Raw genomic sequence first — 17158 nt, 5'->3', positions numbered from 1 at the left:
TGCAGCAGAAGAGATTCACATATCCATTCCAGAAACAAAAGAAGGCTTAGCACAGGTATTGTACAATATTATGATTTTGAAAGTGCATATACCTTTCTTTTTAGTATGGAAGCACCTTAGGGATTTAAAAGAGTGATATAGCATTAGGAAGTAACTGCTTACATTCTCAGTGTTTGCATTACAGTAATACCTCGGTTCACGAACGCTTCTGTTCACGAACAGTTCGGTTCGCGAACAGCAGCGTTCGCAAAATTTTGCTTCCGTTCGCGAACTCCACATCGAGTGACAAACACGACTCGCGGCCATCTTCCCTGCTCTGACATGTGGTCGTGGCTTCCTCTAGGCGAGATCACGGTCGCAGACAGACACTTGCTGTGAAGCTTTTTGGTGTGCTTTTTAGCACATACAGTACATCCAGCATGGCTCCAAAGAAAGTGCAGAGCAAGCATGGTGGTAAAAAGAAAGTGCAGAGTGGTAATGAAGGTGACAAGAATGTGCAGAACGGTAATGAAGGTGGCAAGAATGTGCAGAGCAATAATGAAGGTAACAAGAAAGTGCAGAGCAAGAATGGTAAGAAGGTTTTGAAGAAAATAACCATTGAGGACCATAAGGAGGAGCTGACCACGGAAGAACTTGCTAAACTCCAGAGTGAGCAGCAGAAGATGCTTGTTGAGGAGCATTCCACTGAGGAAAAGGAAGACAGGGAGGACGTTAGCAGTGATGTGATAAAATCCATTATGGAAAAATGGAATGAGTGCCAGGATTTCTTTGAGAAACACCACCCCAACATAACTGTAACGAACAGAGTGTTGAATCTGATGAACAATAACGTCGTCTCTCATTTCTGGAGGGTTATGCAGTGCAGGAAAAAGCAAGTGACATTAGACAGATTTTTCGCCCAAACTGAGCCTGCAGCTAAGAAACAAAGAAGAGAGGAAACCCCTGAAGGAGATCTCCCTGCTGTCCTTATAGAGGGGGACTCTCCCTCCAAACAATAACCGCCTCCCCACCCACCTTCCTGTTCTCCACGCCAGAAGTCATCTCAAGCAAGGTTAGTGTTCTCTTGCTTCATACTGTGCTGTGCTGTACTTTGTTTCATATTTTTGTGGTTAAAAAAAAAAATACATGGTTCAGAACAGATTAACCTTATTTACATTGAACCTTATGGGAAAATTTGATTCGGTTGGCGACCAAAATCGATTGGCGACCATGTTTGTAGGGGTCAGAATGGATTAACCTTATTTACATTGAACCTTATGGGGAAATTTGATTTGGTTCGCGACCGATTCGGTTCGCAACCAGAATCGTGGGACGAATTAAGTTTGTGAACCGAGGTATGTCTGTTACAACTAAGTTGTACTTCCTTTGCCTTTGTAAACAATGGAATGCATTGCAATATACGCCCTGCTATGGAGAGGGAAAGTGAAAACAAAATGCAAAATAGAATACGATAAGCAGCGGTGAGCACAGAAGAACTTGAAAGCCAATTTGAGAAATCCATCCTCCTTAAGTTTCTCCGTACTTGCTACTGCCATTGGCTTCTTGCTTTGCATGCCAATTTATTTTCATATCAATCTGTGAGCATTTGGTGGCTGGAGTCCAGTCTTTATTCCAAGTTGCATATGCTTCATACCATGTTTGGATGTGGCCTGTGGACTTCCCAAATTAACCATGGTCAGAATAGTGATTAGGGTAAAATAAATATGCAAGTTTCTAACCCAAATCACTCTGCATTGAGGGGGCAGCTGGGGAAGAAAAAGCTAACCCTTCCTCATATCCTGTGATTTCCACAAGCAGTAACTGAGCTTTAGAGTGAAAAGCCAGTGCTGGGCCATAAGGAGAGTTGGTCAAAAGAGAAGTGATAAGCAGGAAAAGAGAGGTGGACAGTGGTGGCCACACCAGCTGTGAATTAAGAGCTGAGGTCCATCACGTTGGGAGAGCAGAGGCTGGAGAGAACTGCCTTAGGGCACAAGAAGTTCATTGGAGAAAAATTCTACAATGTTGAGCTGTCCTTCTGTCAACAGAAAAGTTCCTTCCCTGATAATTTCCCTGCTATTCTTGAGAGTCTCCCAAGCTTCCAGAACAAATTTTCAAAAAATAATTGGGGGAGTCAGTGAGCATTTCCTCCTGCTTTCAGCAATGTCAGGATCCCATGAGCAGAGTTCTGCTTATAGAATCAAAGATTGATCATCTCATATGTGTGTGTGTGTATGCATACATATATGTGTATTTATACACACACAACCATATATGTGTCTGTTTGTATATATAGCACATCTAGAAAGCCCTACTATATTTTTAAGTATAGAATTACTTGTAACACCCAGGTGGAGTTACACAAAGGAAGCACTCAGCTCAGAATTACCTTTTCAAGGCAGAATGTTAGGACTGTACAGTGCTTCAAATGTAAAGGCAGAAAATTGCTTTCTGGTGAGTGTGAATGTTGTATAGTACCTATCTGCAACTTCTTGACTGCCACTGCATGTTTTCCTAGTCTGCTCTCGACAGCTGCAGTGCAATTCTGGAAAAAACCTTGTTTGGTTTAAAGATTGGCAAACAGACACTTCGCATGTACCCTTTGTGCCCATCTTTGCCTTTGAATCTGAAGAACTGCCCAGCCCTCCAAAATGCAAGGCTTCTCCCAAGGCCCAGGTTTTAGGAAGGAGTCTGAGAAGCCATCATTCCTAGCTCTTTTCTGCCACACAGAGGCAGAACTAATTAGACAGTGCAAAGACGGAGAAATGCTGTGCTGATGATTTAGAGCAAGATGCTTCATTCATGATGTTGTTTTTGCAGGCCTCTAACAAGTACAGAATGCAAAGCAATCCTTTAGGAGTGTGCCTGATTATTGACTGCATTGGCAATGATGCAGGTAAGTGCAGGGGAAATCAAGTTGTTCCTTCCTGCCAGACATTAGTGTACTACATTCAGATAGGCAGGCATGTGCTCCTGTCACTTCAGTATGCATAATTTCTCACAAAACTATGGTGTCTAAAAATAAGTAGTAGGGATGTGCAAAACATACTATTCTGGGGAACAGGGGAACATTTTGTTTTCCTTCTAGTTCTTGAACCTCTGCTGTTGACAGACAGCTACCAATCTCATTGGTATCAAATTTGTATGGAGGAATTATGTAGTCTTGTGCCCATCTTTCAATATATAGACCAATTAACCCTTGTGGAAGCCAAATCAATGATAAAGGTATAAATTAGGGACGTTGGTTGTTAGAATGATCTTACCAGTCTTCCTGAATTTTATTGCGAAATGTTAGAGTGCTGTAAGCCCTCGATTATGGGGTACAGGTAGTCCTTAACTTACAACCACAATTGGGACTGGAACTTCTGTCGCTAAGCTATGCAGTCATTAAGTGAGCCGCGCCCGATTTTACAACCTTTTTTTGCCGCAGTCGTTAAGCAAATCTGGCTTCCCCCATTGACTTTGCCTGTCAGAAGCCTCCTGGGAAGGTTGCAAATGGCAAAAACATGACCTCAGGATGCTGCAACCATCGTAAATACAGTACTGTGCAAAAGTTTTAGGCAGGTGTGAAAAAATGCTGTAAAGTAAGAATGCTTCCAAAAATATATATTGTAATTGTTTATCAATTTACAAAATGCAAAGTGAGCGAACAGAAGAGAAATCCAAATCAAATCAATATTTGGTGTGACTACCCTTTGGCTTCAAACCAGCATCAATTCTTACACTTGCACACTTTGTACACTTGCACAAAGTCAGGGATCTTGTAGGATTAGAGTCAGGTGTATGATTAACCGGTTATACCAAGCAGGTGCTAATGATCATCAATTTCATATGTAGGTTGAAACACAGTCATTAACTGAAACAGAAACAGCTGTGTAGGAGGCTTAAAACTGGGTGAGGAACAGCCAAACTCTGCTACTAAGGTGGGGTTGTGGAAGACAGTTTCATGTCACAGGTCATACACCATGGCAAGACTGAGCACAGCAACAAGACTGCATTAGCAAGGTCTCTCCCAGGCAAACATTTCAAAGCAGACTGGGGTTTCAAGATGTGCTGTTCAAGTTCTTTTGAAGAAGCACAAAGAAACGGGCAACATTGAGGACCGTAGACGCAGTGATTGACCAAGGAAACTTAATGCAGCAGATGGAAGACGCATCATGCTTGCTTCCCTTTGACATCGGAAGATGTCCAGCAGTGCCATCAGCACAGAACTGGTGGAAACCAGCGGGACCCAGGTACACCCATCTACTGTCCGGAGAAGTCTGGCCAGAAGTGGTCTTCATGGAAGAATTGCGGCCAACAAGCCATACCTCCAATGTGGAAACAAGGCTAAGTGATTCAACTGTACACAAAAACATAGGAACTGCAGTGCAGAAAAATGGCAGCAGATCCCCTAGACTGATGAGTCAACATTTGAAATATTTGGCTATAGCAGGAGGCAGTTTGTTCGCCAAAGGGCTGGAGAGTGGTACAATAATGAGTGTCTGCAGGCCACAGTGAAGCATGGTGGAGGTTCCTTGCAAGTTTGGGGCTTCATTTCTGCAAATGGAGTTGAAGATTTGGTCAGGATCAATGGTGTCAATGCTGAGAAATACAGGCAGATACTTATCCAACATGCCATACCATCAGGGAGGCGTGTGATTGGCCCAAATGTATTCTGCAGCAAGACAACAACCCCAAATATACAGCCAATGTCATTAAGAACTATCTTCAGCATAAAGAAGAACAAGGAGTCCCGGAAGTGATGGTTTGGCCCCCAGAGAGCCCTGATCTCAACATCACTGCGTCTGTCTGGGATTACATGAAAAGACAGAAGGATTTGAGGCAGCCTACATCCACAGGAGATCTGTGGTTCTCGAAGATGTTTGGAACAACCTACCTGCCAAGGTCCTTGAAAAACTGATTTGATTTGATTTGATTTAGATTTCTCTTCTGTTCGCTCACTTTGCATTTTGTAAATTGATAAACATAAACAATTACAATATATATTTTTGAAAGCATTCCTACTTTTCAGCATTTTTTCACACCTGCCTAAAACCTTTGCACAGTACTGTACATGCCAGTTGCCAAGTGTCTGAATTTTGATCACATGACCATGGAGATGCTGTGATGGTTGTAAGTACAAGGACCAGTCATAAGTCACTTTTTCAGCACCATCATAATTTCGAACAGTTGTTAAACAAATGGTTGTAAATCAAGGACTACCTGTATTTACACAGTCTAACCCTAAGTAAATACAGATGGGCTTTTTCCTGAGCCTATTCTAATACTTTTCTTTCCACACTGTTGGTGGATAGATTTCATGAGTCTCCTTATCTTCAGAGAGTTTTCCCTTATGGCTATAAAAACTCTTGCCCATATATTTCTATAGTGTCCTTTATATGATACTCCAAGATCTGGTTTGAGGGTCATATAGTTAAATTTTATGTACATTATTTTTTTAAGGGATGTTAACTCTTCACTCAAGTTCCAGGTTACCAAATATCTTTATCGAGCCATTCAACTGCACAAAACTTTGACTTAGATATGTCATTCTATTATTTTATGATAATATTTTTGGTAATGGGTTTTCTCTTTCTTATTTATAATGCTAGTCAGAGACTATAATAAATTTCAGTTTCATTTTAGATCACACTGCTGCTACTTTTTCAGTGGTTGTCTGGTGGTTTCCAGAAATTTCCAAAGAGCTCCCAGGCTACACCTGGAACAGCTGCATGAGCATGGTCCAAAAAACCAAAACAGCATTTTCCATTGTTCCCCAAAATAGCAAGATTTACCCACAATTTATAATTAGGTGGTTGATTACATTTAATAAAAAACATTTTCTATCGTACTCTTCTGCTGCACAGAAGAGATGTTTCTCCTTGCAAGCTGTGTAGCTCCAAACAGGTGGAGGGAACCCTGTAATCAAAATCCATGTAAGGGATGAGGTGGGAAGGAAAAGATAGAGTGGAGAAAGTTCTGGCAAGAGGGAGAAGGAGAAAAGTTGTCAGGAGAAAGGAAAAAGTATGGGGAGACTTTTTAAAACTCTGAACTTTAGAGCTTTTAACAGCAATGTAAGTTACAATACCACAAAACTGAAACTAATAAATGGAAATTGCAATACCCACTCTCAAAAAAATTCGTAGAGGAAGTTTAAGGAAAAAGCAGAATATAAAGGAAGAAGCAATGTAATAGGAACAGGCTGAGGAGTAATCATGGGCTATGCAAGAAGATAGCAAGCCTTCAGGACCAAACAATATTGAGGATATATATGGGGAAGACGATGAAATAAATTACTCCATATTCAGACAATGTTTTTCACTCCAGCAAAATACTCCAAAATTTTTTGCTACTTTTTTAACTACATAGTTAATGCCAGACCATTTGATCTACAAACTGAAATTAACAAATTTTTAAAATGTGTTTGCTTTTTTGCTTTTGACAAAACGTGTGCAAACTTTTGTTAGTTGGCATGAACAGACTAACATTGCCTTTTTTCCTCCTAATCATTTAAAAAAAATCTTAAAGTTATGAACAAAGGCCTCTTGACGGCTTGAAACATGCAAGTGGCTAAAAATAATGTATGCAGGGCAACTTCAGTTGAGGCTGTGTTGTGCCTGTGAGAGCCTTGGGCCAAAGGGAGAAAGTGAGCTGTGAATCACCCCCAGTGGTGATTTTGAGAAATGAGACAGTTTTGTGGTACAACTGATGTGTCTTACTACAAGTACCTGTGGATTTCATTGTAAGGGTGCAAGAGAGAGCAAGCGACCTTCAGCTAAAAATGTCTTCCAGCCCTGTAACTGGACAGGCAGGAGGCCGATAGAATGTTAACAACTGGATCTTAAAACAGTGTTGTCCAAACTTGGCCACTTTAAGATGAGTGGACTTCAACTCCCAGAATTCCCTAGCGAGCCATGCTGGCTGGGGAATTCTGGGAGTTGAAGTCCACTCATCTTAAAGTGGCCAAGTTTGGACAACACTGTCTTAAAACAAAACCAAATCGGCCTTCCTAAGCCTGAGCACTAACCTTCTGACAGGCATGACATTCTCACTCCTGCATCTTTCTCTCCTGTCTATAGGTTTGTTGATGGATACATTTAAAGCGCTACATTTTGAAGTACATTGTCGACTGTTTCTGACTATGGAGGCAATGATGCATGATTTGTATGAAGTAGCAAGGCTAAAAGCACACAAAGACGCAGATTGCTTTGTTTGTGTGCTTGTCAGTCGAGGAAACCATCAAAGTATATTCTGCACAGACCACGTTGTTCCAGGATTCCAACTGGAAAGGCTGAAGGATTTCTTTACTGGCGAGAGATGTCCCGATCTCTTAGGAAAACCCAAGCTCTTTTTTATCCAGAACTATACTGAGCCACAAAATTGGCAACAAAACACCAGCCTGACAGAGGCGGATGGAAATCTGTGTACTATCCCACAAGTGGCAGATATTCTCTGGAGTCACTGCATGTTGGATGCCTCTGCGTTGGAGAGATCCCCAACCTTGTCATCCTATTATCTCTCCGCTTTGGCTGACCTCCTGATAGATCCTCATAAGAGGTAGGTGGTTGTGTTAGATACTAGTCGTACAGGCACCATGCTATTCTGTGGGAAAATGGAAAATGGGTAGGAATATGAAAGTAGCATTCTGACAAAATCAGCTTTTATTTAAAATCTGTAAAAATGGTCCTTCTCAAATAATTCATTGTGATTTTCCTCATGACAGGAAATTATACATTGTGTGAAATTTAGGGGAGTGGCACACAATTTCGATTTCTTAGGATTTTAAGATGCATTTGTAGCCTGGGGCACAGATCATTTATTTATTGCACTTAAGCTCCACCTTTATTCCAACTCTGAAGGTGGTTTACAACAATAAAATACAGCACTGATCCTGGTTTCTGCAGAAAGAATAGCAGAAGTGGGACAGTTTTGATACAGATCAAAGTATGCTATACAAATGTAGTGGTTTCCCTGAAATTGAGCAATGTCCCCCATATGCTTTTCTTTACAGAAGGGAACTGGGGGGCTTTAGATGGTTAGGCTTGGAGCCACTGCTTGCCATACACACATAGGGCCTCTGTTCCAGGCTTGTGATGGAAACATTGATACAAATGCACCCTTTTTGTCCCATGTCTGGGAACAGGGAAAGCTTCTTGAAGAATTCCTCACCAAATAAAGGTCACCCTGCTATGTATTCCAAGTAATGTAAGGAGTGGCCCTGACTTGGAAGAGAGAAGCCATGCAAAACATGGAGCCTCAAGTTCTCCTAAAGATATTTACGTGGAAGTAAAATCTGATAAATGAATGGGGTTTACATAATTATGTTTCTTGATATTGGAGTTGCAGGGAGGTGCTATGTTTGCATCCCTGCATGCTCTAAAACACATTTTTGGAACGATCCCAAGTGCTGCACAGTCCAAGTGTGCCTTAGAGTAGTTGAATAGCCTTTTGCTGAGGGGTAGAACTGGACATGTTTGCAAAATCTGGAGCTGATAATCTGCAGATTACTTATAAAAGTTATATAGTCTCACATGTCAAAGGCATTTACTTTTTCTCTCTCCTTTCCCCCTTTTCCTTACAGAAAGCTGCCTCTCCTGGATATTCTTGTGGAGCTGAACAACAGAATTTATGAGTGGAATAGGATTAATCCTGCAGAACAGTATTTACTCCTATTGAAGCACACCCTGAGGAAAAAACTTTTCCTGTCTGGCAACTAAAGGCCCTTGTGAAGCCTTTCAGAGATTGCCGTCCATCAGTTTCTCTTGGAGAGTCAAGCTTAGTATATCTGGTAGCATTCAGAAATATGTTGTACTTTTAAACCAAGTAATTCTAGTTTCAGAGAATTGCTGGTCTTAGAGAACAAATAGTAGGAATAAATAGCTATTCTTACAATTTATTACTTAAGATTTTGTTGCAGGCCATACCACTGGATATGTACCTTATTTATATAACTCATCTTTTATCATCTTTCTTAGAGGTTCCTTCAGAGAAGTATATTACTTTCTGCCCTTATGAATATACGTTCAAACAAAAGCCAAGGTGGATAATAACGAGGCACCATGTTTATCTCAGTGCACAGGTGTAGTTAAAAGTAATTGAACAGAATTAACGTTTGCCTGTATTGAGCCACAAATAGCGTAAGGAAATAGTGCTTGGTTGGAAGGGCCTTCCTGTAGAAATGGCACTGGAAAAGGAGGTTGAAAATTGGGGACATTTCTGAGCTTTGCCAACGTTAATACTTGGTTTTATCATCTTGTTCATAGTTTAAAGGTCTTCCCTAATCTCCTCCAGGTGTGCTCTTCTATAGTCCCATCATTTCTATAAAAGCACATCTAGTGGCCAAGGGAGGCTGTAGTTAAATGTAGCTAGTGTATAAATTGGAATCATATAATGAGCTCCATAATAGCGTACAAGTAAACTCAGATTAGGTCCACTGAAGATGTCTACTCCCAGTGTGTGGGAATTCCCACACACTGGGAGTAGACATCTTCAGTGGACCTAATCTGAGTTTACTTGTATGCTGTTACGGAGCTCATTCAACATTTGTTGCGGGCTTATCTTATGGTGGTTCTTTTGGTGGGTAGCTCTGCAATGACTGTAATGTAAAATATTGAGATCTAGTGCGCTAAGAAATCTCATGAATCTAGAAATATAAAGGAACATAAGCTTGTTTTCAGCCTAGTCAAGACAGCCAGTAAAACTTGCATAACATAGGGATAAATTATTATGACATGGGGCTTGTTGCTTTGAATTTAAGCAAACTCGGGGTTTGGCAAGCTTGAAAAGAAAGAATAGGGGGAAGAAGTATAGGGGGACGAATAAGAATAAAAGAAGAATGGGGGAAAAAGAATAAGAATAAAAGAATAAAGGGGAAGAAGTTTGAGGAGTATGAATCATAGTCATTGTAAGGGATTGAATCAATATTTGTTTTCTCTTTTTGGATTATTGTTGAACTGGCATTGTTAAATTGTAGAGAACTTCTGTAGGATATGATTAGTAATATTTATTTATACTGGTAATTTTGTCTAAAATACAACAGTGTATGTTTCACCCACATGTCTTGGGGGGGTGTTGTGCATTTGTATTTTAAAAATCATTACAATTATTTTGCATATTTTGGTTTTGGTTTATAATTTTTCCTTTTGTGGAAGTTGATCAGAAATATTTCAGTCTTATACATTTATAAATATCCTGACATTTGGGTGAAATCCTCCTTTTTAAAATCTAATTCTATAAAAGTTATTTTGTTAATTGCTTGAATGCTACCTGTATTATTTCAATATATTACTTTTAGAGCTTGCAACATGCCTTTCTATTAAGACTAATTTCCAGTATTATTTCAGATGGCCTTGCTTACCTTCGGTATCCCTTTGGGTGCCTCAGAATCTGTTTCAGAGTGTTGGGGAACAATTCGATGGATGCAGAGGGAATCTAGTGAGAAGGATTATCTGATGTTGGAAACTTGTTGTGAACTACTGCTTGCCACTCTTCCCTTTCAGATAGCTGATAACACTTTATTCCATTACTGTATGGCTGCAAGGAGTAGTAAAAACTCCTGAAATCATTTCAGTTTTATAAGGGTTTATGATTATATTATATAGCCTCTTTTCTAAAAGGCCAGTAAAGGAACCAGAAATTAACTCTTTTTATAACCATAAATGGTGGTTTATTGGACTGTAAAAAGAAATTAAAATATTTTTTGAAAATAAATAAAGGTACTGACATGAGAATGGTTTGAGAACCTATCAAAGCCTTTATTAGGGGTTACCTGATACAATATAATTCTGAACTTAAAAAGAAGAAAAAATACAAAATATTTTGGAAGAGAATAAAAGAAAAGAATTAAAGAATTCCTCACGGAATACAAATACAGTGCATTCGGAAAGTATTCAGACCCCCTTCACTTTTTTCAATTTTGTTATGTTGCAGCCTGATATTACAATCGTTCAAATTCATTTTTTTCTCATTAATCTACACTTAGTACCTCATAATGACAAAGTGAAAACAGAATTTTAGAAATGTCTATAAATTTGTTAAAAAGAAAAAACTGAAATATCACATGTACTTAAGTATTCAGACCCTTTATTCAGTACTTTGTTGAAGCACCTTTGGCAGCAATTATAGCCTCGAGTCTTTTTCAGTATGACATGACAAGCTTTGCACACCTGGATTGTGGGATTTTCTGCCATTCTTCTTTGCAAATCCTCTCAAGCTCAGTCAGGTTGGATGGGGACCATCAGTGGAGAGCCATTTTCAGGTCTCTCCAGAGATGTTCAATAGGATTCAAGTCAGGGCTCTGGCTGGGCCACTCTAGGACATTCACAGAGTTGTCCCTAAGCCATTCCTGTGTTGTCTTGGCTGTGTGCTTAAGATCGTTGTTATGTTGGAAGGTGAACCTTTGGTCCAGTCTGAGGTCCTGAGCACTGTGGAACAGGTTTTCACTGAGGATATCTCTGTCCTTTGCTCCATTCAGCTTTCCCTCAACCCTGACCAGTCTCCCAGTCCCTGCTGCTGAAAAACACGCCACAGCATGATGCTGCCACCACCATGCTTCACTGTTGGGATGGTATTGGGCAGGTAATAAGCAGTGCCTGGTTTCCTCCAGATATAACGTTTAGAATTGAGGCCAAACAGTTCAATCTTGGTTTCATCAGACCAGAGAATCTTGTTCCTCACAGTCTGAGAGTCCTTCAGGTGCTTTTTTGCAAACTTCAAGCAGGCTTTCATGTGTTTTGCACTGAGGAGAGGCTTCAGTCTAACCACTCTGCCATAAAGCCAGATCAGTGGAGGGCTGAAGTGATGGTTGTCCTTCTGGAACTTTGTCCCATCTCCACACAGGATCTCTGCAGCTCAGTAAGAATGACCATCGGGTTCTTGGTCACCTCTCTTACTATGGCTCTTCTCCCCCAACTGCTCAGTTTGGCCGGGCGACCAGCTCTTGGAAGAGTCCTGATTGTGCCAAACCTCTTCCATTTGAGAATTATGGAGGCCACTGTGCTCTTGGGAACCTTCAGTGCAGCAGAAATTTTTTTGTAGCCTTCCACAGATCTGTGCCTTGCAATAATCCTGTCTCTGAGCTCTGCATGCAGTTCCTTTGACCTCATGGCTGTTGCTCTGATACAGTATGCATTGTCAGCTGTGAGGCGTTCTATAGAGGTGTGTGCCTTTCCAAATCATGTCCAATCAATTTAATTTACCACAGGTAGACTCCAATCAAGGTGTAGAAACAGCAAAGAGAAGTGGGAGGCAACCGAGCTAAATTTCAAGTGTTGTTGCAAAGGGTCTGAATTCTTATGCCAATGTGATATTTCAGTTTTTTCTTTTTAATAAGTTTACAGACATTTCTAAAATTCTGTTTTCAGTTTGTCATTATGGGGTACTGAGTGTAGATTAATGAGAAAAAAAATGAATTTGAACGATTGTATCAGGCTGCAACATAACAAAACTGAAAAAAGTGAAGGGGGTCTGAATACTTTCCAAATGCACTGTATATCCCAACAAATTAAGATCTACGTTAATAATAAGAGAAAACGAAATACAATTGAATTATGCAAAGCAAAGACATTCTGAATTTGCGAATAAACCAGGGAAATGGTTGGCTTACAAACTCTGCAAAGAGAAAGAAAAGAGAATGTTAAATGGGTGTTGTTAAGAAATAAAAGGTTACTGGATTTACAAGGTCACAATCTGAGATTTGGATGGCATGAATATCTGTGGTATGATAAAGCTAAGGTGATTGTAGATTCTAAAAATCATTATATCAGATGGGCTATTCTTAGAGTATGGAATAAATATAAATTTAGGTTTTGCCTGAGAATACCTTTGTGGCTTTCAGCGCAAGAAGCATTTTACAAATGAGAAATGGCTAACCTACCATGATGTACTAGAATTTTCTCAAGGGGATTGTAAAATGAAATCAAGAGAAGATTTGACAACAGAAGATTTGACAACCATTCTTGTCAATGGTTTTCGAGTTTGAAATAGAATTGTGTACTAATGACCATGTTATTGCTAAAATGTATAAACTTTTGCTAAAATACGAGACCTTCAAGAAGTGAAAGAATGTATGATAAAATGGGTTAAAATTTTTGGCTATAATACTCAAATGGATCAATGGGAAAATATGTGGTTGAAAGGATTGAAGTTTACATTATGTTCTAGCCTTAAAGAGAATTTTTATAAAATGATGTATCATTGGTATTTGTCACCAGAGAAATTGTCTAGAATATATAAAGGTACTTTGACTGTTTGCTGGAAATGTGAACAACATGAAGAGACATTTTATCATTTTTGGTGGACATGTAAAAAAGCCAACTAATTTTGGATACAAATATATACAGTAATTCAGAAGATTTTAAAGGTTAAAATACAACTGAGATTAGAGACTTTTCTTTTGGGACTAATGGGCAATTAGAAAAAAGACATGGAACTTTGTTTTTATATATGACAACTGTAGTGAGACTATTATATGCTCAAAAATGGAAAGGTTCAACACTACGCACAATGGAGGAATGGCTGATAAAGATGATGGAACTTGCAGAGATGGCAAGTAACTTCCTTTAAAAAACTATCTACATTTATGGCTGACTGGAAACCCCTTATAGACTTTTTGCATGAAACAGAAAAAAATGCACTTATGATTTGTGGTTGTGATGATTAGAAAAAAATTGGACAATAGAAAACAAGTGAGCTTTTTTTGTAATCATAGAGCAAGAGTTAATTTTGTAATTGTACTTATTTGCTACAAATATCAGAATTTTTTTTTTGTTCTCTTTCTACACTTTTTTCTTTCTTTGCTGCTTTTACTTTTTATCAGTTTGTGTTCGTTTTTATGTTCTTTGTAAAACTTTTAATAACATTTATTAAAAAAACAAATGGTGGTTCCTAACAAAGCTAGAATTCATAAGCTTTGAACTAAGTCTGTTCTGATCAATGATAAGGAACATAAGTTCGATCAGAGCTTGAGTTTGGAATTATATGATAAAGTTTTTGTTTCTAGTTGGGTTAGTTGGTATATTTGTGGGGGCAGCAGGGGGAGAAGACAGTAAAGGGGGAAGTGTTAAATGCACAGCAATCAGTGTAAAATAATTTTTCTCATGCCTATTTTGTTTATACACTGCGTGCACAATTATTAGGCAAGTTGTATTTTTGAGGATGAATTTCATTCTTGAACAACTACAGTGCTCTCGGTCAATCCAAAATGTTAATAAACCTCAAACCTGAATATTTAAGAAAGTAAAAGTGAGGTTTTGGCTATCTTAGGAGCATATCTATGTGTGCATAATTATTGGGCAACTATTAGTGTGCAGAATTATTATGCAACTAAATGAAAAACAAAAATTCCCCCATCTCACTCATTTATTTTCATCTGTTAAAGTGAGAATAATAACTCAAAATTTACAAATAAACATTTCTGACATTTCAAACAAAAAATCAGTGACCAATATAGCCACCCTTCTTTGCAATAACAGTCATAAGCCTTCCTTCCATTCATAGAGTCTGTCAATTTCTTGATCTGTTGATGATCAACTTTTTGTGCAGCAGCAACCACAGCCTTCCAGACACTGTTCAGAGAGGTGTACTGTTTTCCTTCACTGTAAATCTCCCATTTGAGAAGGGCCCACAAGTTCTCAATAGGGTTTAGGTCAGGTGAGGAAGGGGGCCATGTCATTAGTCTTTCATCTTTGAGGCCTTTACTGGCTAGCCACGCAGTAGAGTACTTCGATGCATGTGATGGGGCATTGTCCTGCATAAACATCATGGTCTTCTTCAGAGATGCAGACTTTTTCCTGTACCACTGCTTGAAGAAAGTGTCTTTTAAAAACGCAGTAGGTTTGGGAGTTGATTTTGAGTCCACCTTCAACCTGAAAAGGTCCAACTAGCTCATCTGCAATAATACCAGTCCATACCAGTACCCCACCTCCACCTTGCTGGCGTCTAAGTCGAAGTGGAGCTCTGTGCCGTTACTGATCCAGCCATGGGCCCATCCATCTGGTCTGTCAAGAGTCACTCTCATCTCATCAGTCCATAAAACCTTTGAAAAATCTGTCTTCAGATATTTCTTGGCCCAGTCTTGCCGTTTCAACTTATGTGTCTTGTCCAGTGGTGGTCGAGTTTCAGCCTTCCTCACCTTGGCCATGTCTCTGAGCACTGAACACCTTGTACTTCTGGGCACTCCAGGTAGGTTGCAGTTCTGGAATATAACAGCACTGGAGGATAATGTGTTCCTGGTAGCTTCACATTTGATTCTTCTCAAATCTTTGGCAGTTAATTTGCGTCTTTTTCTCAACACGTTTCGTGCGACCCTGTTGACTATTTGCAACAAAACGTTTGATGGTTCTGTGGTCACGCCCCAATAGCTTAGCAATTTCAAGAGTGCTGCCTCCCTCTGAAAGACTTTTTACAATTTTTGACTTTTCAGAGTCAGTTATATCTCTTTTTTGGTCCATTTTGCCTGAGGAAAAGAAGCTGCCTAATTATGCACAACTTGATATAGGGTGTTGATCTCCTTAGGCCATACCCTCATTACACAAATACACATCACCTGATATGCTTATATCCAATAAGCATTCAGATTTATACAGCTTGGAGGTGGAAAATATGCATAAAAATGATATGGTCAAAATACTCACTTGCCTAATAATTGTGCACACAGTGTATGAATCCAATATTTCAGAGGAAAAAGTTCAAGGGCTTATGTATTCCATGACAAAAAACTTCTACATATTACCCTTGGTAGAATCTCACAGCAGAATTTGGCTGTAAAACAATAAGCCTTGGGGTTTTTAAGATACCTTTCATTTCACATCCTATATTACAAAATGCACATTTTTGCACAAAAATCACACACAGGACACACAATATGTTAACAGTATATTCAGTTGAGGTTTGGTGGTTTGTTTTACTTTAGATGTATGTAACTGAATTGCAGATCCTCATGCACCCACCTCAAAATCTGCTAAAGTATTTCCTTCTGAATTACTAATATGTAGCATAAATCATTAGGGTTATTTGTAAAATTTATTTAAAAATTGAAGATTTTTGTAAATCCATTATTAGGTAGATAATCAAATTATGGTCTGTACTAGCAGTGACAGAGATTACTAATGTGGTTGATATATTTACACTCTCTCTGCCTCATGGTTTGTATATTTAATGATATTTTTAACTGTTAATAATGATAGTTTTGTATTTTTTATATGGAGGGTTTTTATATACTGTTGTTTTATTTGATTGTTCTATGCCGGCCAGAATCATTCCTGGTGAGATCGGTGGCCATATATATTTGATAAATAAATAAATTAGAAATATACAGTATTTGTGTGATTTTCCTAGATGGAAATGTGGGTTCCTAATCCCTATTTCAAGACAACAAAATGTATTATTACTATTAATATAGACTAGTATTTTAGAATAATACTTTGGACCTTCCTTTTTATATCTGTTTTAAAAACCTAGTGATAAATAATAAATTATAGTTTTAACATGCCTTAAAATCCCTTTGAAGGCCCTCATGATTAAATAGTAAATTGCTGTTTTAATATCTTTTAAACATCTTAAAATCTTTTACTATGATATACATCTTAATTGTATGCTGAATTAGGAAGAACTGGCCTAGCCATGTCTAACTCTATACAGCAGCTGTCAGTGTGGTACCTTCCAGACGTGTTCAGGTGTCAACTTCCAGAATTCTCATTTAGCATTGTGCATGTTCTAGTCCCAGTATCTCTGGAGGAAATCAGGTTGGGGGAGACTACAAAATCAGATTGTAAAGTAGCAGTCTTGTGCAAACATCTAGAAATCCCATCCACCAAATATCTTCATACCTGGAGATATTGCTGGGCATAACCTTTAGTTATGCCTTCTTTAGTTCCACCAAACTGCGTTTTCCTTTTTTTATATATAATTTTTATTAAAGTTTAAAAATACAAAGATAAAGAACAAATACAAACTAAGAAAAATATAAACAATTAAAAAAACTGAAAAGTGCAGAGAAAAAGGAGGGATGGAAAGAAAAAAATATATAAGAAAGATATATAAATGACTTCCCCTTTCATCAAGACAAGTAGAAACAATTTCAATAACTTCTCACCTTCTCTAACATTTCAACCAAAGATCTCTTCTTCCCATAGCAACATATATATTTTAACCTTAGTCAAATCAGTTTCATATTCCTTTCCTTCACTTTTAACACAGTACT

General features: G+C 38.7%; 1 protein-coding gene across 8 annotated transcripts in view; it reads left to right on the top strand.

Moving 5' to 3' along the window:
* The window catches only part of CFLAR (CASP8 and FADD like apoptosis regulator), a 39541-nt gene extending 24066 nt beyond the window's left edge, over window positions 1-15475 (top strand). For 7 of the 8 annotated variants that reach the window (XM_025166518.2, XM_025166521.2, XM_025166516.2 and 4 more), the window contains 4 exons: window positions 6-55; window positions 2797-2872; window positions 7038-7515; window positions 8540-15475. In XM_025166518.2, coding sequence (XP_025022286.1) covers window positions 6-55; window positions 2797-2872; window positions 7038-7515; window positions 8540-8675 — 740 coding nt within the window. In that variant the 3' untranslated portion in view covers window positions 8676-15475. The remainder of the gene's footprint in view (window positions 1-5; window positions 56-2796; window positions 2873-7037; window positions 7516-8539) is intronic. The other variant, XM_088135664.1, reaches the window with a different exon arrangement.
* The last annotated feature ends 1683 nt before the right edge of the window (window positions 15476-17158 follow it).

The sequence above is a fragment of the Python bivittatus genome, unplaced genomic scaffold, assembly GCF_059951505.1.
Source record: "Python bivittatus isolate LINGU-HERP-01145 unplaced genomic scaffold, Pbiv_v1 ctg000200_np1212, whole genome shotgun sequence".
NCBI classification, from domain to species: Eukaryota; Metazoa; Chordata; class Lepidosauria; order Squamata; family Pythonidae; genus Python; species Python bivittatus.
Note: the sequence above shows the minus strand (reverse complement) of the source record. Positions and strands in the feature narration are given on the sequence as shown.